This window comes from Phaethon lepturus, unplaced genomic scaffold (assembly GCF_000687285.1).
Source record: "Phaethon lepturus isolate BGI_N335 unplaced genomic scaffold, ASM68728v1 scaffold13216, whole genome shotgun sequence".
Classification (NCBI taxonomy): Eukaryota; Metazoa; Chordata; class Aves; order Phaethontiformes; family Phaethontidae; genus Phaethon; species Phaethon lepturus.
Window position 1 is genome coordinate 18,331 of NW_010544186.1, and position 21,486 is coordinate 39,816.

Sequence of the window (21,486 nt, forward strand, 5' to 3'; positions counted from 1 at the left end):
CTTCCCTAAATTTGTTTGAACAGGATTCAAGAGTTACATGGGAAAGGTGGGATGAAACCTAGAGACAAGTACGCACATGGAGGCAGCCCATCGCAAAGTGTCCTTCAGAGACCAGGGTCAGGGCAGGTGATGAGGATTTCTTAAGAGAGAAATCAAAACAGCCAAGCTTTCTTCTCTGTCTGTCCTGGGTTTGATTCTGATCACTAGTTTCATTAAAGGCCTGCTGATGGAATAAAACACACACATCTAATCTGTAAATGATCCCGAGCCCAGAGGGGCAGAAAGCAATTTGAAGGGTTAAGTGTAACAACAGCAGCATTCTGTAATGAGAAGATATCATCAGTGCTGCAGAAAAGGGCAAAGCTCACTGTGGGATGAACTTCCAACAGCATCTGCAAGGCATGGGAGGAAAATTATGCTCCTCTGCCCCGGTCAGACCGCTGCAGAGCCCAGAAAGTCAGGCTGGGAAACATGTTTTTGGAAAGGCTTAAGCAGATGAGAGAGAATATGGAGAATTTTGGAAGACATGCCTCCCGAGGAAAAACCCAAAGAACTGTGTTTCTTTTGACTGGAAATTGCCTGGAAGAAAGAAACAATAAAATCTAACAATATGTAAAGTCAGCTCTGGAGGTGACAGTGAAATCAGTTCCTGTTGCCAGCTGGGCAAGGACAAGCAACAACCCATTCCCAGGTAAGGAGGTTTGACCAAATATGAAAACAAGCTACTGAGAATCAAGCACAGCTGAATCTTTTTGGCAGAGAAGCTGTGGAAGGGTTTTAATCATGGGTTAGAAATGTGCCTGTCAGGGATGGGCAAGCATCTCTACAGACAAGGGTGAAGGCAGAGGTGACCATAGCATGTGTTCCTATTGCCGTGACCCACCAGACCATTTTCTGCAACCCTCATTTTAGGTTCTGCCTTGCAGCTCTTTCACACAAGGAGTTTGCTGCTGTTCTGCCTTGTGACAAACTCATGTACAGAAAAAGCAAGCGGCAGCACGGAGCTAAGGGTCTGCAATTCCACTCAGACAGTCAGGAGTTGTCAAAACACTCCATCAGAGCAGAAATAGCTTGTGTCATTCTCCAGGCTCTGAAATAACATCTCAAATGAAAAGCCTGCCTCTGGATTTATTTCACACCTCTGATCCCGTATAGCTGGTTCTCATCATCTGTTACCACATAATCTTGTGTCTTGCCCAACTCTGAAAAATAATGACATGGAAATAGGGCTTTGATGTCTTGTGAAAATTGAGTTGCAAGGCTGCTCTAAGGTCCCTCAAATATGAGTTCTAGTATTTGGATATTACTTTGGGGGATTACGTACCAAAAGTGCTCCTAAGGAACCCATTCTGGCCTGAGGAACACCTTGTACAGGGTGATCACTCTCCCATCCCAACCTGCACCATGTTGTTAATTACTGAACAAGCAGCAGTTTCAGGAGTTGAGTAACTCAGCAACAGACTGTTCAGCCCTGTGGTCACTGTTGAGCTGCTGGATGGGAGGAAAGATGAAAGAGGAACACAAGATTGTCAAGAGGAGGAATCCAATACGGAATGGGAAATGATTACCCAGACAGCATCACACAATGGACTCCTAAATCCTTACTTCAGATTTAGGTTCCATGAATATACATTGCTAAATCATGCAGGTGATTTTCATGTCTTTGAACTACAACTTCAGACCCCTGTCTTTGGAAGTTGTTGGTCAAGAAGACTCCACAAGCACAGAAGAGGGAAGCAGAACTGTTTTTCATCACAGTATATCGCTCTTCTTAGATATTGGTTTCCTCTCTTCTTTGCAAAAAAGGCCAATGACACACCTAAGAAATGCTCAGGACTGTCTCACCTTCACATCTTCTTCTGCTGTCCCAGGGGTGCCGCTTCCATAAAGTCACATTTTGCATAAGAAAACAAGAGCTGCAGCGGTGAGAATGGCACGCTCTTGCTGCAAGAGAAGCAAATGTGCTCCGTGCAGCAGGACAAAGACGCTTTTCCTGATCTCTTGCTAGATTGTATCTCTCAACAAAGGGAAAACACTGTGCAGCAGGACACAGACGCTTTTCCTGATCTCTTCCTAGATTGTATCTCTCAACAAAGGGAAAACACTTGTGGGCCTATAAACTTAATTTCGTGATGATCTGCTGAACATCTGTTACTGGATCATTCACAGGGTCACTCCAGTCTTGAGCTTGATCTCATTCGCCATTTTGCCATTTTGCACAGAGAACGGGCATCAAAAGTGGGACCTGGTTCTGCAACAAAAAAGGTGCCTCTAGAGCAGGTGATTCATGCCCCAGACAGCTGATCTTGGCTTCTCAGCCCTTAGGAAGAAAGCTCCACCCCAGAGAGCAGACAGGAATACCACTGCTTCTGGGGGAGCTGAGAGATTGCCCCAAAGCCATATCTGATGTTTCATTCTCAGTCTTGCATAGCTCAAGCTCTTCTTCCTGATCCAGACTTCTGCCCCTTGCACTGGTGTATCTTCTGTCATCCTGGCCATAACTGAGAGCCCAGGGACCTCCATCCTTTTAGGTCTTCCAGCTCCCCTGGCAGCCCTGCCTGTGACTGAGGGTCCCTCAGCAGCAGAGACAAAGGTGCATCTTGCAGGAACTCCCTCCAGTTCTCTTTCAATCCACTGACACAGCTGTTCTCCGTCCTCTCCAAGGCCACAGCAGGGAAAGCAGACTGAAGTCATTCCATAGGCCACATCTGTGCTGGGAGTCTTTGGTGGGATCTCACTGATCACAGAGGAAATGCCCTGACCCCAATCAGTTCCTAATCTCTGTTGAGAATCTGCCTGTGGCTGCTTCCATGTACCAAGATTGTTATCAAATGATTCAAGAAACACATGGTGAAAGCTTGGCTGCACACAGTCAGACAGGGTTTGGCCACTGGCTCTCCCAGGTTGCTCCTCTAGCTGGTCTGACTGCTGGGGAGTCTAAAAGAAACCCCAAACCATCAACCATAACATCTCTAACAACAAAAACCCTCCCTGAGCTTTCCTGTTTATTCCTGGGATTTCAGTCCAGATCAAAGCTGCTGGTGACTTACCCTTCCATGCAAACTATGAATGCAGAACCGCTTTCATCCAAACCACAGCACTGTCTGCAGCATTCCCAGGAGGGTTTCTTGTAAGCAACTCCCCCTGCATCTGCTTCCCAGAAAGCTGGTTGGGTCCTCTGCAGGCTCTGTATATGTCCACACTACTGAGAGCTCACCCTGAATCCTGCTTGCACTCTGCAGGACACAGTGCCCGGTCCCAGTGGAGTGCCATCACCAGGAGAAATGAGCCTTGATGAAGAAGAAAAACCAAGACAAGATACCAGCCACCTCCAGGGGTGCCAGAACAGCTCTCGCCCAGATCCACACAACGTCCCCACTGTGCTGCAGTGAGTTGGGGACGAAGCCACCTGACTTCCCCCTGCAGCCATGGGGAGAAAGGGGCATCTCTGGAGGAGATTCAGCCCATGTAAGAATGATGGATGCGCAGAAGAAGCCAACTCTCTCCACTAACTGTAGAGAGGGATGGGGCTGAAGACCTGAATGAAGCTGAGTTGGGGCTTACACTGTTCAGGAACTGCTCAGACCCTCCTGAAGGATCACTCCCTCCTGCCTTTATTACCAGACTGCCCGATGTGTGCTGTCTTTAACTGTTGCTGATTCTTCACTGTCACGTGTTATTTATGGAGTTCTGTGGCTGCCTGCAAGACTTCCCACGTAATTAAGCCAGTCTGCAGGCCCTGAAGGCATTGTTGTAAATTCTTCCTCTGACATCGTCCTGCTCCAGTGGATCTGGGCCTGCCATGATGCATGCTACAGTGTCTGCTGTTTGCCCCTCCTTGCTCCAAAGCCCACCCTATGTCACCCGCTGCTGCTGGTGTTCTGCCTTGGCCCTTCCCATGCTCTTGGGCATTCATGAAGCAGTCACTGTGCCCACCGACATCACCATCATCACCACCAACCATCACCTTCATCCATCACACTGTCACTGTGCCCACCATCACCATCACCAACCATCACCATCATCTATCACGCTCTCACTGTGCCCACCAACCATCACCATCATCCATCACGCTGTCACTGTGCCCACCAACATCACCATCATCACAACCAACCACCACCATCATCCATCATGCTGTCACTGTGCCCACCAACATCGCCATCTCAGCTGCAAGGCAGTTTGGGCAGCTGGTGTGTACCAATTTACACCAACAACATAAGGCGACTGCAGAAGGCTGCATTCCCAGTCCCATGACTTTACAGAGCCACAAATACACCACAAAGATCCCTAAATAAGAAACAAAGGACTCTTCCTAAGCAATCTGATGTGGGTATGCCTTCCTTAAGAGTTTGAGGGGAAAAAATAAGTATATTCTGGGTGAGGGAGTGAGGTACCATCCATATCCTCCCACTCTTCCGGTTCCTACTGCCAGGGCAGGTACATGCCAGCTGTAAAGCACTCAGACCTGTGGCAACTTACCTTCCAGGTGATCGGCCACCTCAGTGTAAGACCGCAGCACTGCCAGGGACACTGCCTCCCCTGAAACACAGGAGAGACACAGCCCTGAGAGACATACAGGTGACAGACCAGCCCCACCTTGCTCTCTGACAATGTCACGTTACGATTCTCTGCATCCCAAGATGCTACAAGCTCTGAAAGACTTGAAAGAAATAAGGAAAATTGGACTTTATGCTTCCACACAGCAGGCAGCAACCAGATTGTCTAGGCTATCACATGAGCCCATGCTACTGCAATTTCCCCTCTTGTCCTACATTCAGTCCCTGTAAAATGAAGGTTAAAAACCTATGAACATTGATATCTTCTATACTGAGAGATACTGTCTTGACACACTATCAGTCAATGAGAAGAACTGATTTAATCTGATTGCTAGCAGCGCGTGGAGGCCCATGGGGCAGGATGCAGCACTTATTTATCGTTTAAACTTGTCCACAGGATCACCATATTACAGAAAGCATGGTGAGCAGTGCAAGCGTAGAGAAGGGACAGCCCGGCCACATTTCATACTCACAGCTGGCATAAAACAGCACCACTGTCCGGGCAGTCTCCAAGAGGGCAGAGTGGAAGGTCTCCTCTGTCAGGACACGGATCCGCTCCAGGGGCAGCTCTCGCTTCTTGTCCCTGGAAACCGCTTCCACCACCTGATCATCCTGAATGTCTGCAAGGGACCCGCAGCCCTGCGTGAACAGAGGTACGCAGCGAGCAGAGGGAACCGCGGCCCCCTGCACCACCCCATCGGCACGTTTTTGTAAGCCAGCACCTCTCAGCAGAGACACGGTGACTCTCAGCAGGGGGGTAAGTAACTGCCTCGTATGGGGGAGCAGAGGTGCAGGCACACATACAAACTCAATGAAATGCACTTATGCCGTCTCACAGCAGTCGTGCCCTCCAATTTGAACACTATTCTCTAAGAATGTTGGCTCCTCTGGGGTCCTGTGCCACTTTTTTTGGAAAACAAAACCGATTGTGTATGGAAAATAAATGCATTTTCAAGGAAGCATTGCAGAGGCCCGCGTTTTCTCCCTGGGGAAGGCAAGTCTGGAACAGCTTTTACAAGAATAATAGAATCACAAGAATCATTAAGGTTGGAAAAGATCTTTAAGATCGTCAGGTCCAACTGTCAACCCAACACCACCGTGCCCACTAAACCATGTCCCGAAGTGCCATGTCTACATGTTTTTTAAACACCACCAGTGATGGTGACTCCACCACCGCCCTGGGCAGCCTGTGCCAATGCTTGACCACTCTCTCAGTGAAGAAATTTTTCCTAATCTCCAATCCAAACCTCCCCTGGCGCAACTCGAGGCCACTTCCTCTCGTCCTACCACCAGTTACTTGGGAGAAGAGACCAAGACCCACCTCACCACAACCCCCTTTCAGGTAGTTGTAGAGAGCGATGAGGGCTCCTCTCAGCCTCCTCTTCTCCAGACTAAACAACCTCAGTCCCCTCAGCCGCTCCTTATCAGACTTGTTCTCCAGACCCCTCACCAGCTTCTTTGCCCTTCTCAATGAGAATATGTCTCAAACCTTTCCAAAGGGACTGATAATTCTGAGGTTCTTTGTCTGATGCTTGGAGAGGAGACAGCGTTGGATGCACTTTCAAGCTCCTTATGCCCCTGAACCTGGATGCATTCAGGCAGAAGCACCCCTGTCCCTCAGGCAGCACCTCTGCAACTGTTCCTCTAACAGCTGCTGATTTTCTTCCCTGGTGTCTCTCCTAAATTTATGCCTGTCTGTCACTAAACTCCAGCAATCTGCAGAGAACAAAAGAGTCACTTGGTGCAACTGTGATGTGACTGTTATGGTTTGCCTTGGATTTGCAAAAGTGTTCTCTAATGCTTTAACATACGCCTGCATGTGTCTAGCAGCTGCTGACTGCATGCCCCATCTAGTGACAATCAGCTTTTCACTGTTTAGTCACACACCTTGATTGTTATTTTCTTTTTCATGCTCATCTTCCTCATCCTCCTCCTCATCCTCCTGGATTTGTTCAACCTTGTTCCTATCTTCCACCAGGGTTACAACTTCATCAGTGTCTTCCAAGACCAGGTATTTGATTGGCACTCCCTAAAGAAAACAGAATAAATCAGTGTGAGCAAAACATCACCCTCTGCCTATTCTGTCCGCAAGCCAAACTCAAGGCTGATGGGGCATCATCACCCAACTCCTTATTTTTGAGGTATGTCAACAGATTCCTAAAGCTGACAAACAGGGGAGCTTCTGTGGTGTGTTTCTTTGGCCCAATTTCACCTGTGCCTGAGTTTTTCTCACTCCAGACTGACTTTTCGTAACGAGGAATTAATTGTGGCTGTGTGGGATCCTGTGTCTGGAATGGTGAAAGTGAACGCCTGCTCCACCTCCCAGCATCTTAACATGGATCCACCACTGCAAGAAAAAGCCCAGTGGCCAAACAATGCATGAGAGCGGGGAGGTCCAGGGTCCACTCGACTGTCCCCTCTCTAGAGGGGTCAGGCTGGGTCAGAGCCACCTAGGAAACCGGCACCAAAAATCCTTTCTCTCATGGAGCTCAACCAAGAAGAGTGCTCCCAAGCGTACATGGGCTGCCAACCCATGGGAAGAAAAGAGCAAAATGTATTTCTCGGAAATGAGTCCTTGTCAGCTTGAAACCAGTTCTGGCACTGTCTCAGCAAAAGGCACTTCAGAGAAAATGAATTTTATAATGAACTGAGAGAAATGACAAACTGCTGGCACCTCCCATTGGCTCTAAGAGGAGAAATACAACATGCACATCTCTCACCAAGGCAGGGGAAGCCCTCAGGGGATGCTCAGGCTCAGGTCTGATCCTGTATCTTTGCAATCACAAGTGTGACAGTTCAGGTAATCTGGGGCAACGTGTGCTCCCTGGCATTTGTCGACAATGAATTCCATCTTGCCTCACAAGCTGGGTCAGGTCCCTCCAGAGTTTAGCTCATCGTGATCAACCTCATTTAACTTACACCCTGCCCTTTTCCCAGATCGCTGCCAGCAGCATTCAGTTACATCAGTTCAGCACAGACCTTTGGTTGTTTGCTCTCAGTTTGCTCTTAGTTTCACACTCATTTCCTCTCCCATCTTTTGAACACCTTTCCTAAGGGGCCAAGGGCCTTCAGAAATCCAAATCTTTGGGGAATTTGCACTTGGACTACTGCTTTCGGTAGTTCACAGCCTTGTGTTGTGTTAAGGTGTAACGGAGATGTCACCCTACATTTTGAACCCAAAATAAACACCTTCTTTTGTCTCCTATAAGCAGGCACAATTGCTCTGTGGTACCAAACTCGGGCAGTTCCAAATACACGCATGCGGCTATGGAAAGACACTTCCTCTTGAGCTTTTGAGAAGGCTGTCAAATAACTATGGAGCCGAGCAACACCCCAACACTTCTCAAGAGCACCATGCCCAGACAGGGAAATAAGAGTTGTACAATTAAAAAATCCAGCATCTAACCTCATCTGGTGTCTTGAGAGCGACGTTTGACCGGAGCAGAATGTTCAAATCTACGAGGTCCCTTCCAAAATACAAAGTGAACATTAGAAGGTGCAATGTGCAAGGTCACCCCCTCCATTCAGACTGCCTGGCTGGCAAGTCCACCTCTCAGCAGCACCACATCCTCACAGAGTTGTGCCTCAGGACACCAGAGAACGTGCAGGAACCCGGAATCAATGTCAGTGGTGGAGAAATAGGCTCCAAGTGACCTCCTGGTGGGACTGCACTGCAATAACGTGCCTATTTCGCAAGGGGCTTGGATTCCCTTTCCATGATTTGGGTCTTTGCTCATGCACTGGTAGCCACATCCTAGTGCAGCTGCTCTGCTGGTGGACTTCAGCTCATGAGTAAATGCAGCCAAGAAGTGCCTCCATACAGGGAGGTACCACAGTGGCAGAAAGTTGGAATAAGAGAGCCCACACCCATCCTTCCTCCATCTCCTCCCATTTGCACAGCTGCCAGCAGACATTCCCGAAGGCCGTGCAACCATGCCTACAGGGGCTGCACACCTCCTTTGGCAAGACACCATGGAAGCACTTGCAAACACAAATCAGTCTAGTGTACGCAGGCTGCTCCTGAGCCCATGGAGCAGAGATAAATAACTGGTAGTCAACCACAGAGGAAGGCAGATCTCCACAGCACAGCTGCCCTATAGCCAGCCACAAGCATGTCTCATGTACTCCTGGGGAACAAGCGTGCCGGTCTAACTCAGAGAGCCCTTGTTGAATGAGGGGACATGGCATACTGAGCGGAAACCCCCATCGCATCCCAGCACCCAGCACCCACAGTCCACCTCCTTTACTGGATCTTCTTCTGCCCTTAATTTTAGGGCAGAATACAAACCTTCCATCTGTGCTGTTTCCTTTCCAAAATCTCTCTTAGTCTGACTGTTTTTCCACTTCTAAGTCAGCAAGAGACTCAAAACATTTCTACACTCTCAGCCAGTCTGAAACCAAACTAATCTGATTCTGGACAAGTCCTTAAATGTGACATCCTCTCGCAGGACATAGCCTAGTTTTACCCACACAAATGTGAATAAGCCCACTGATGATCATCCTGGCGGTGGGGTAACCGAGCTCAGAAACACCACAAAAAGCAAGGAGGACCCCAAAACACCTGAAAGCAAATACCTGGACAAAAGGGCAACTCCTGCTTTCCCCAAGAGCTGCCAGGCCACAAATTCTGCTGTCCTCCTGTCAGCTTCATAGGTCTCTTTCTGGCTGAGGATGAACACAAGTGGTAGCCCAAGCTGTAAGTGAACAGTGGAAACCTTCTCTGGGTCCTCAGCAACCTCCGTCTGGAGAAGAGACAAGGTTGTACTGCAGCACATCTCCACATCATTAAAGGCACCTCAGCTCTTCTCCAGCACAGCCCAAGCCACCATGTGCTCCCCAGCCACAGAAATAGGGAGACCCTCAAGAAAAAGCCTCCAATCCTGATTCTAAAACATCCATTGAAGCAGAACCCACACAAGCCCAGTTAAACTGTTCCAACCTGCCATGACTCTCCCCGTTAAAAACCTGGGCTTTATTAAGCATGCCTTTTGTGACTTAGCAACTCCAGATGTCAAATCTCCATTAATTTTTATTTACCTGGCATCCATTCCCCGAGGCAGTTTGAAAACCCCAGCCACAACATGTAAGAGCTGGCATCCTCTCCCTTCTTGCCTTGGACATGCTGCTTCATGACAGCATGGAGCTGCTTAACCAAGTGCCTTCCCTCCATGGACCTAACCCAGGAGACTGGCTGAAGGAGGCACTTACCAGCTCATCTACCCATCCTTTCGTCTGGGCAGAGATGTCACCAGTGGGAAATGGAGGCCTGATGAAGTTCACTGCCCCATGGGAAGAGGAGATAGGAGGGGGTCTCCTGTCCCTTGTGCTCACCAAGGCATGAATGACTGACATCAAAGTTCCCAGGGTGCTGAGCCTCCTGTGGGGAGCCTAGAGGAGCAGCTAAGGACCTTGGGTTGGTCTAGCTTGAAGAAAAGGAGGCTGAGGGGTGACCTCATTGCTCTCCACAGCTTCCTGAAGAGAGGACATGGAGAGGAAGGTCCCTGGGGTCCAGGGATAGGGTACGTGGGAATGGTTTGAAGCTGCGCCAGAGGAGGTGTAGACTGGAAATTAGGAAGCATTTCTTTACTGAGAGGGTGGTCAAACACTGGAACAAGCTTCATAGAGAGGTGGTCAATGCCCCAAGCCTGTCAGCATTTAAGAGGCATTTGACAATGCCCTTAACAACATGCTTTAACTTTTGGTCAGGCAGTTGGACTAGATGATCGTTGTAGGTCCCTTCCAACTGAAATTCTATTCTATTCTATTCTATTCTATTCTATTCTATTCTAATGTTCCAGCAAAGTCCAAGGGGCACCTCTACCTCGTCCCCACTCATGGTGCTTACAGACAGTTAGAGGAGCACACATTGGTGCCAGGGGTCCCTAGAAAGGTCTAAACAAGCTGAGCAGTGCAATGGAGTGTCGCTCCCATCCAGCCCCATGCCTGTTCCTTGCTTGGACCCAACCTTGCAGCTTTGCCACTAACTTCATGGGGAAGGGGCAGATTCTCATGCTCAGCCTTCCCTTCTGCTCACACCTCCCTCATCCTCACATCCACCCCAGCTGCCCTCATGCCCACAGCCCAAGTGGCTCCTCTTTCCCAGTCATACCACCAGAGGAGCCCCCATGAGCTTGAGGTGCCTGTGGATGTTAAGCATCGTCAGAGCCTGTCCCATGGCCGTCCTCCTGCAGGGCTGCGCCAGGTCCGTGACCCGTTGGCAGTGGCAGAACAACAGCCGGGCAGATGACACATCAGGCTCATCGTTGCTGTGAGAGAGAAAACAACAACCATGCTGAGCTAGGCATCCACCATAGGGTTTTAATACACCCTGACAGAATGACCATGTTTGCTGACACTTTTTACAGGGCAGATGATGACCTCAAGTTCAGGGTTTGGCAGGCTTGTGGGATGTCTTCAAGAGCCCTACTACTGACAGGTACAATTGTGTCCATGCACTTTCCAGAATTGTGCTGAACATCTAACAGAAGCCCTGGCTCCCCGGGTATAAATTACCTCAATCCCAGAATATTTGGCTTAAGAAGGACACAAATTAAGCTTTTCTCAGTGGGACCAGCCATGCCACCCTGCTGGAGATCCTGGCAGGAGGACAGCTGAAGTACAGATTTGCTCATGTCTTTTACCTCACTGCTGACATCTTACAGACTGTATAAGGAATATTCCACCTTTTGAACAGCATTGGTCTTGGCTGCACCAAAGGAAGCACTAACCAGGATGGTTCCCTAGTTAGCGGTTCCTGCTCTGAACCACCACTGGTGTTAGTTTGTAGGTCAGCTTTGGGACGTCACACTTCTTTTCTTAAATACCCACTCCCCACCTCTGAAATAGGGATCATCTTCCTTGTAAAGGACTTTAAGATCTTTCTGTGGAAGACCAGCATGTAGTATTAAGACCCCAAAGCCTGCCACCCCGGCTGGCTGAAAGCTATTCATGTTGGTGAAGCCACCACCATTTCCTCATCTAAGGAGATGGCCTGCTGGTGTCCTCTCTGCTTTAAGCAGAATGAAGCCAATTCCTCTACAAAGGACAACCGTGCCATCTAGTGGCAAGCACCAAATTCTGTCCCTAATCACGGTCCTGCAAGGATGGGATGGCATCTCAGACAAGGACCGCTTTGGTGCTTGCCCTGGTGTCACCTGTGAAAGCAGGCAGACCGTTGCATAAACGCTTTGCTGAAGATGCAACATGCTATGTGGTATTCCCACCTTCCTCCCTCCCAGTTTCCTGACTGCAGTAGGTCACAGCAGCAGCAAGTCGCGTTGAAGGATCTGCTCTTCTAATGCATACGAAGGGGATGGCGGGAGCTTACCAGCTCCAGTGATGCCATGGGGTGGGAAGTCCCAAATCCAGCACTCGGGGAAGAGTGTCTCATGCAGCTGAACTGCAGAACTCACTGCTGCTAGAAGTTGTGGAGACGGAAAGTCAAAATGTGTTTAAAAAAATTCTGGTGGCTGCTAACACCATGATACAGCTTCAGTTCTCATCTCTGAGAGTCACGAAACCTCTGACTGCCAGAAGATGTGAGGTTGCAGGCAACACACATCCATTCCCTCACATCCCTTGGGAAGCACTTACGGCCACTGCAGAGGTAAGATATGGAGCAGGGTAAGCTTTGCTCTGACCCACTGTAGCAGTTCTTACCCTTCTCAGCTGGCCAGACCTGATCATCAAAGCACAAGGCTGAGTGTTTTAAGACTATAACATCAGCTATATCAGCCCTCCTGAAAGCCCATGGCTGAGCTTTGGTCAGTCAGCTATGGAAAGGAGACAGTGGGCTCTTCTCCTATAAAATGATGTTCAATGAACAGTCACAAATGGCATGGCTAGTTCAAGTCCAGCAACACAAGCAGCAGCTGGTTTTGGAACAGCAAACCAGATCTGACTGTCCACCCTTGTCATAACATCCTAATACCATCCCAGATTTGACCTGGGAATCTGAGAACAGAAGAGTAGAGCCAACAGTGCAAGGCAGCAGCTCTACCTGGTGTGTGTGTGTTTGGACATACCCAGTGTCTTTCAACAGCGCTGCCTCGGTTGTCAGAACAAACTGGTGGACAGTCCCATAGACAAAAGCCGCCTCCATCACAGCTCTGTGCTCTGGAAAGAGAAAGGCAAGAGGAACTCATCTCAGCTCCCTCCAGATCTCCCTCTTCATCCTTCCCAGCTGTACCTATCAATGCCCAGGCTTTTCCAGAAGCCTGACTTCTCGGTAAGAAGTCACAGCTGTCTGAAGACACACTATGAAGGTAACTGAGTAACTGGAGCTGGACCCAGTTGCTGATCCCCAGTAAACACACGGGTTGTGTATCTGAACCCATTCTACTTCATAACCAGAGATCTGCCCATGGGTTTGTTTATTTTTTAAGACAGCAACCGCTGGCTTGCTTTCCCTCTCAAGTCCAGCTCTGAAAGTTTGTGCTCCCAGCAAAACTTTTCTGGTGCAACTGATCCCTTTGGAAACACAGCAAGGCACACAGAGGTGGACTACTTGTGTCTGGGTGGCCCTTTCAGGTTTTCTTGATCCTCCATTTGCAGGATTTTGGGTCAGAAACCCAGCTCCCTTGCACCTTAGTACGAAGGCTCTGGGAGGAGAGCAAAGATAAAAAGCTGAGTGTTAATACCTGCTGTCCCCGTAGCTGGTACATAGGCAAAGACCATGTTCGACCTCCCTTTCAACATGTTTTCAATGTTCTGAAGATCTGCCAGTGTTTCAACGTATTTAACTTCATTAAAGAGCAGGGCACTGAGGAGTCAGAAAAAACTCGTTCGTAAGTCTTTCCTCTTAAGAGCGAATTTGCAGACACATAATGGTGATGGGTAAAACAAGGTAAAATTCCAGCTGCCCAGATGTGTGCTGGTAAGTCATCTCAAGGACATAGGTTTAAGAGTCAAACCACACCAAAGAGAGAAGCAGCCTTCTGTTTGGCTGAAAGCAGCCCCTGGAATAGGCGGGGTTTGTATTTATGCAAAACTTTACATCAACAAGTGAAAATGGAAAGTAAAGGATTTCACAGAGATGCATCTGGTCTGTACTTACAACAAAACGTTAGCAACAATGGAGTTCACATCAAACAAGGCATCGGTGGGGAACTCTCTGATCAGCACGTTACCTCTAGGGAGGGAAGAAAGAGCATCACCAAAGAAACTCGCAGGATTAGCTACAAGCACTAATTCAGTTCCCACTCTGCTGAATACTTCTAGATATCTCCTGGCAGGTATGGCTGGAAAGAAAATGTCAGGTTTGAATTTGGGGATTTTGTAGGACTAGGTGTCCAGGCAATGCTGTTTCAGAGAAGTCACCTCTGTCACTGCCATTTCACTCAGCTTCTGGGGAGTGTTGATAAGAAGCCTAGCACAGACTGACAGAAGGTCTCTATATACCAAGCACCACCCTGTAGATCCTCACCACCAGAGGAAATGTCTCTGTGGGTCATGTACAACAGTCAATGAGAACTAAACTGATACATGGAGAAGCTTCCAGCTGATGACCCATGGAGAGACCAAGAGCTAAACCTTCTCATCCAGGGCAGATGAGCTAACCACACCAATGGGAAGAGCACCAAAGAGTGTTTCTTTCTAGGACTAGACACAAAACCTAGTGGAATGAGTGTTAGATCTGGAGGACCTGGTGGTGGGAGGCCACAAGGACAGAAGAACACTGATGCAGGATTTCTCTCATGGTTTCACGTAGCAGCACAGCCCTCTGCTGCTCAAACGAACATGGGCCAGGATGGGAGGTTTCACACTGAGGACAAAGCATCTACTTTGCCTGTGTTGGACCTTTTGGGGGTACTTTTCAGTGAACTCTATATGCCACTGTTGTCTTCCTGGCTCCTCTCTTCCTACACAGACATCTCTGATCACTGACAGCGTTTCCTTCAAACATTTGCACTGGAAATCAATCCAGAAAGCCCCTCTCACCTGAACAGGTAGGCTTTCCTTAATGTATTTTCTTTTCCACAGTATCTTGAGACATCCTCTTTGGGACAATTAACCTAGACATTGAAAGCATGTAATTAGACATTCAGCTCCACAAATGACTACAAATGTACAGCACTACGGTTTTCTTCCATTCAAGGGTGTAAATACAGCCTTTCTAAACTTGCTGGGAGAGAAAATACAATAAAATGGAGTGCAGAGCTGTGGACTGGAGTTCACACTTCAGTTCTCCAGCTCAGTCTGCCTTGAACTGGGTCAGATGGGATCAAGAGATCTTATGATCTGCCCAGCATATTTGAAGTGACATATTGCTGCTTATTAAACTCAGCCTGTATCTGGAGGAAATTAAATACATACACACACATAGCACTTCTTAAAATCTAATTACACTTGCCTGAATTTATAATTCCGTCACCTGAATCTGCATAAAGTTTCAGCTAAAAGACCCTTTGTATGAAATATTTATTGCACTGAATTGAAAAGGAGTGAACCAACCCCATCCACCATTCTTTGCAGTTTGAGGTGGCAGGAGGGAGCTGTGGAGGGGGTCGGGCAAGTCCCACCTTCTGAATAAGACTAGCAGCACGCTGGGCATCCTAGTCTTCCTTGTGCCATGCCTGTGGGTACACAGCTATGACCAGGAAACTCCACGTACCTCCCGCAGCTGCTGGGAGGCCAGATTAGATCCACCAGCTAAGGCTGGTACATTGGGCTGCCCATGAAAAAGACCAATCTGCAGGGAAATGTGAGTAGCTAAATGTCCCCTAAACCCATGACTGCAAATGAAAATCACAGAATCACAGAATCATTAAGGTTGGAAAGAACCTTTGAGATCATCAAGTCCAACCGTTACCCCAACACCCCCATGCCCACTAAACCATGTCCTGAAGTGCCATGTCCACACGTTTTTTGAATATTTCCAGAGATGGCGACTCCACCACCTCCCTGGGCAGCCTGTTCCAATGCTTGGCCACTCTCTCAGTGAAGAAATTTTTCCTAATATCCAATCTAAACCTCCCCTGGTGCAACTTGAGGCCATTTCCTCTCGTCCTATTGCCAGTTACTTGGGAGAAGAGACCAACACCCACCTCACCACAACCCCCTTTCAGGTAGTTGTAGAGAGCGATGAGCTCTCCCCTCAGCCTCCTCTTCTCCAGACTAAACACCCCCAGCTCCCTCAGCCACTTTTTCTAAGACTTGTGCTCCAGATCCCTCACCAGGTTTGTTGCCCTTCTCTGGACACGCTCCAGCACCTCAACATCCTTCTTGTAGTGAGGGACCCCAAAATGCACGGGTTCATCTACTGAGAATGAACTGGAAGGCCAGGAGCAACTCAGGGCTACTACAGCACTGCCAGTCCTCCGCTTTGCTGTGTTTGGAGACACAGGCACAACATCGAGCCTCTCTGGGACACAGGAACCTGCCCATGTCCCACAGGCAGAAGGTGTGACACAACCCACAAGCAGCAGATGTAAGGTCAGGGCAAGGGATAAAATGGGATGCCCTGGTCTGCCAACATCTGCTTTCTTGTGGGGTCCCACTGCTGTCAGTCCCCAAGGTGGCTTTGTTCACCCCGCAGGAAGCCCTGCTGAAATAATCTGCAGAAATAGCCTGTCCCGTTCCTTGTCCCCATTCACCTTCACCACCGAAATGCCATAGTCCTGGAGGGCCTCGGCTGAATTCTCGATCTGCTCCAAGAAGGGCTGGACACCAGGAGAAACTGAAAAAAAAAAACAAACAAAAAAAGCTGGTTTCCATCCCTTCCCCTTACGGATGAGACAGAAGAGAGCACCTTCAGGGCAAGCACTGTCTGTGCTCTGGCATGGTAACAGCATGCTGAGGTCCTCCTGCACCAGCCCTGGGACATCGGAGCAGAGCAGGGCAAACAGGGAGCCGTGGCATGCGGCCGGTGGAGGTGCCTGCGGGGATGTGGCTGGGGGAGACAGAGGGATTGGGACCGGTTTTGTCAGGTGGGTGCTGCTGGGCTGGGCTGCAGGTCCTCAGGGTCAAGAGCATCCTCCTGCCAGGCACTGAGGTAGAGCTTGACACCATATGGTCTCGCTCGTGCTCAGAAAGTAAAGGTATTTTCTGAAACAAAACCAAGGGCAACAACACAAATGCCCACAGACTCCCCACCTTCCTTTCTAACACACTCAGTGGTGATGTAGGAGCTGTGTTGGTGACCCTGCCCATGATGATGTCCCTGGGAAACCATATCTAGAGGTTATGAAGGTGCATAACAAGCAAGGCCAAGTATCTCCTTCTAATTCTTGACAGCCCGTAGTTCCCCTGCATGCAAGGAATCCCCCTTTCCCTGGGAGGTACCATGGAAAAGAAACCCAGCCCCCTGAGAGGACTTCTCCTTAGGGAGGAGGCTGGGTTTCAATTCCACGGTACCTCCAGAAAATAAATGAAAATGTTTGAAGGAACGTGCCTGGGAAAGATCCCACCCCAAGAGGTCTCCACCTGTCAGGAGCACTCAGGGCCATGCAAACTCACATTTACCACCTGAGCTTGACCAGCTCTTCAAAATCACTTTGGGTTTAAAAATGTCAAGAATTGCCTCTTCATTGTTCCACTTTCACACACACCCTCACACGAGCCTTTGCAGAAAACCCAGGCTGACGCAAATGCATACCATTAAATACATACCATTATGGCTGAAATAAGCCAGGAATGCTCTGCCGGCTTGCAAGCTACTGAAATACTCCTGGGGGCTCAGCTCCCGCAGCAGCCTCGCACTTCCCCGCGTTGGGATGGAGGAAGCACAGAAGAGCAGGAAAGAGAAGGAAGAAACCCATCTGTCCTTTTGGGCTGACATGGCTGTTATCAGCTACAGGCACGGGAGAGTCGCAACTGTGGGAAAAAATCAAACACAAATACATACATGCACAAGCATATATATGAGTGTCTTCTGTTTAGGCAGCATGACTGTAATTACAGATGTGACACAAACATCTCGAGGACGTCATGAATTAGTCACTAGAACAGCAAGTGATTCAGACAGTGGTAATGGTGACAGCAAAGGCTATTCCCTTTCCCCTGAGAGGTATCTGCAAATGCACAGACCCTCAGTGCTTTCAGTTTAGGGCTGGTTTTCTTCCCTCTATTTTTTCTTTCTTCTGAGTCAGACAAAAATTACATGCGCAGGCAGAAAACAGTGGCCGTATCATACAAAAAAAATCACCCAAACTGTTTGAATTCTTGTTAAGCTTTGAGGATGCCACTGAAAGAGGTGTTCACGAAGGGACGGGCCATATTGCTCAGTTCAGACCGTGCCACATGATGGGGGAGGTTCAAGAGTCCTCCTCTAGTGCCCGCCCCATCCCTCCGCCGTTCGAGGTTTCAGCTACCCCAAACGGGAGAGGGGTTTGTGCAGACTCCTCGCGCTCGTCACGCCTTGCTCGGTCCAGCCTCGTATTATTGTGGCATTGGCAGCACGGGAGCAAAACCCGTGACTGCAGGGCAGTGCCAGCAGTCTCCCTTCCACGCCGGGTCTCCACGTAGAGCTGGTCAGGAGAGGAGCCAAGGAAATTTGTGAGATGCTTCAGAGAACGGGGCAAAGACCAAACGTGCAAGTCTGCTGCCAGGTTTCCCCAGCGGCCCTGCCCAGGCTGCCCTGCCACGGTTGTTTAACTCTTCTTGCTCAGATTAAGGGGCTCGGGAGAGCTTCATGTAGAAGCTCTACAGGATGTGAAAACACCTTCTTCTCACTTCATTCCCCTGTTTAATGCCAGGTTCCTTCGCAGACTGCTCTTCAGGTATTGGTCTTTGCTGCTGGGTGTGCTGGAGCACGGCTGGTCCTTGGTCAACAAAGAGACAAAGCTGGAGCTGAAGCCGTGCAGAAGCTGTTTGCTTTGCATCGTGAGCTGCAGCTGTTTTCGTTAACAAATGCCCCTGTGTCCACGGACTGTCACTCCCCCAGCACCCTGTCAGATGCCGTCAGCTTGCTACCGCTGCTCTGTGACGAACCCAAACTCAAGTGCTCAAAAACAAGCAGGCAGAGCCCCTCTGCCTTGCTGCGAGAGCGGGGGCTTAGCGGCAGCCAGGCATGCTCAGCCTGCACAGGCTCCCTCTCGCGTAGGTGAGTGTTCGGATCAGGCCTGAACGGCACAATGGAACAACGACAGAGCTGGGAAAAGCATGGCTTTTTTTTTTTTTTTCTTTTAATCTGAAAGTCTCCCGTTCTCCCCCCTCCAGCTTTGGGAAGTGCCAAGCATTTCTGGTCCTTTGCCCTCCCATCTGTTCCTCTGGCTCACAGAGGGGACAGAGATCAGGGCAGGGGGACAATGTTTATTAAATGACAAACTTGGCTACAGCAGGATGGAAAAATAAACTTAATCCTGGCACGTGGGAACTGGCCCAGGTCAAATAGGAGAACTTACTGTCAAGGAAGCAAGAGGAGCAGCCTCCGGTGACTCAAAGACTTCATGGCATTATACCTGGAGGAGGGAGCCAGCAGTTTAAAACACAACTACAGCCTCTACCAAGCCCCGATCTCTCTTCGTGTCTCCTCTGGCTCTTGTAGTTTTTCTAGCATCCACCTTCTGCCCTCTCCACACCCCTGTGACTGCTGCTCTTCCCCTTGCACCTCTCCCAAAGCCAGCTCTGTCTGCCCCACCACGACCCCTCAGTCTGTCCCCCCACCCCGCTCCTCCCCATGTTTTTTCTAGCCCTTCACAAAAAAATACGTGCTCATCTCTTCCCTGCTCATGCCCTCTCACCACCTCATTGCTCCGTCCTGCCCAGAAGCTTCCCTCTGTGCCCCATCAATCCAGACTCAGATATCCAGCTTTTAGGTTATTTCCTCTGTCATCTCTTTTCCATCAACGGAAAATTAACACTATGGGGCTGGAAACAGCCAGAACTCTGTACCGCAGCCACTTGCAGGATTACCAGGGACGTGTGAAAATACCAGGGATGTGTGAACCAGCTCTGTGTCACTGCTGGGAAACCCTTAAGCCCACGGGTCATGGGGCAGCCCAGCACAGCAGAGCCAGTATGCAAGACCTGGTTCATATCTTCACTGTCGTACCTCCGAGACAGAGCCAGGCAAGGTGGTCAAAGCTACTGTAGATGACCTAAAATGAAACCAAACACACCAGAGGCACCCAGCACAGACTCTAGTGTTGGCATAAATTGCTTGTGCCACATCAGTTCTGCTCGGGCATCTTGCAGCGGTAACCACGGGCTGGGATCCCCGCATCCGTCTCTGTGATCCCATCCACTCTCCCTCACATCGTGCCTCGCAGAGCCCCCGGCTGCCGATATTTATTACTGAGGAAGCTGCAATATATTTAGTTCAAAGCGGAGTAATGTGGGGTGGTTTTTAAGATGCAGAAGACAAGGGAGAACCACTGTCCTGGACTGTACAGCCAGCCAGGTACCATCTCCGTCATCCCCGGGCCTCCCTGAACCCAGGAGAACCACCACCAACCCGGACTTAAATGCCAGCGATATAAAATCCCCCACATCCCTCAGCAGCATATTTTCTTCCTGGTGATCAATTACCTTCTTGCAAAAAACCTACACTTTATGTCCAGTCCAACTATGTTACACTGCTGCTTCCCCTTCGTTTTATCTCATTTTATTGGTATCTTCCAGCCTGCAGAGCCCTCAGTTGGCAAGTTTTAACTCCCTAAGTAGATGCTCCTAAACCAGGAGCATTGAGGATGCTCCTAAATAGAGGCACGTCAACTTTTCCTGTGATGATCGACACAGATGGGGCCTTTCCGTGCAGCAGGACATTCACCCCACACCCAGCTGGTACAGTTTTTTGGCAATGTGCTCACCTGCCTTTCATGCCCTTCTGGCAGCAGTTAACCAGTGTGCTGCCCTCCCGAATTTGCCAGCAGAGAGGACACATAACAGCCCCCAAATCCACGTGGGGCTGCCTCAACCCCTTAGCTACAGCAGGCTAAACAGGCTGAAGCACTCCCCCCGGCATGGCTGGATGCCTCAGCACAAATATACCTGCTGCTCGCTGCTGAAAAACGCACGGGAGAGCGTAATGCTGACGCCTCTTCTTGCACGTTGGAGCGTGTACACAGGTTTCCTTTAGGGGATCCAGAAAAACTCCCTGACAAGCAACCTGTTCCAGCCTTCTGCTCTGCGATCCGCATGAACCCCTCCAGCCCCATGTCACTGCCCGACCACCAAGCCCTTCCCGAATGCATCCAACTTGCTTGCAGCCGGCTCCTCCGAAGATGGAACCTATCCCAACAGCTGTCTTGTCTGCAAATTTCTTTTCTCCTGAAGAGATGATAAATTGGCTCTTCAGGGCCAAAGAAATCATCCCTGGGGTCCCACTGAAGCACATCTGGATGACACTGACTCTCCGGTGACAACTCACTATGTGAAACTGTCACCCTGCGGCCACTTCACTGCCTTGGCGGGGGCAAGGTTTGTCCTGCAAGTTTTTAATTCATCAGAAGACCAGGTAGCCTCAAATCACGTGCCTGACAATGGATGACATATACTGCTGACAACTGCTGAAATATGGCTTATGTCAAGCAATATTTAAGTCTTTTTCTTCCCTGGGTGAGGTTATGTGTTAGGTTTATGGAATCTTATAGCTGCCCAGCAATAACCTCACTTCCTTACCAGATATTGCATTGCTTTGCGTCTTTTTCGCTACATGCTCCCCTTCCCTGGTCACCTTTGAAAAAGTGGCCAGCACCAGCCTTTTCCTCATCAGCAGACAAGTTGGGTTCATTACCACTACCCGGTTTTGCTGGAACAGAGCTCAAACCAGCTCCTTTCAAATTTTCCAAGGGCTTGTTCTTTGACCCAGCTGACTTGAATAATGTCGAAAAGTTGCAGTTCCCCAGCGTTTGGAGCTGGGAGAGTGCTGAAATTGTTCTCCATCACTTCAGGATGGGCCTGCAATCATGGGACAGAAATACCTGCTGGCCCTTCCCACCCGCCCCTTCTCCCCAGCAGCCTGCGGAGGAGGCAGGGGGTGCAACCTGCC

The 21,486-nt window shown here is 49.4% G+C and overlaps 1 protein-coding gene across 1 annotated transcript in view; it reads right to left on the minus strand.

Annotated features, from left to right (window-relative positions):
• The window catches only part of TXNDC16 (thioredoxin domain containing 16), a 33,765-nt gene extending 16,431 nt beyond the window's left edge, over positions 1-17,334 (minus strand). Inside the window, exons 1-12 of the mRNA XM_010288599.1 lie at positions 17,166-17,334; positions 16,151-16,233; positions 14,496-14,569; positions 13,612-13,686; positions 13,196-13,317; positions 12,581-12,671; positions 10,666-10,822; positions 9,132-9,298; positions 7,963-8,023; positions 6,444-6,585; positions 5,030-5,176; positions 4,480-4,539 (exon numbers count right to left, since the gene is read on the minus strand). Of these exons, the coding sequence (XP_010286901.1) occupies positions 4,480-4,539; positions 5,030-5,176; positions 6,444-6,585; positions 7,963-8,023; positions 9,132-9,298; positions 10,666-10,822; positions 12,581-12,671; positions 13,196-13,317; positions 13,612-13,686; positions 14,496-14,569; positions 16,151-16,233; positions 17,166-17,334 (1,348 nt within the window). The remainder of the gene's footprint in view (positions 1-4,479; positions 4,540-5,029; positions 5,177-6,443; positions 6,586-7,962; positions 8,024-9,131; positions 9,299-10,665; positions 10,823-12,580; positions 12,672-13,195; positions 13,318-13,611; positions 13,687-14,495; positions 14,570-16,150; positions 16,234-17,165) is intronic.
• Between the last annotated feature and the right edge of the window lie 4,152 nt (positions 17,335-21,486).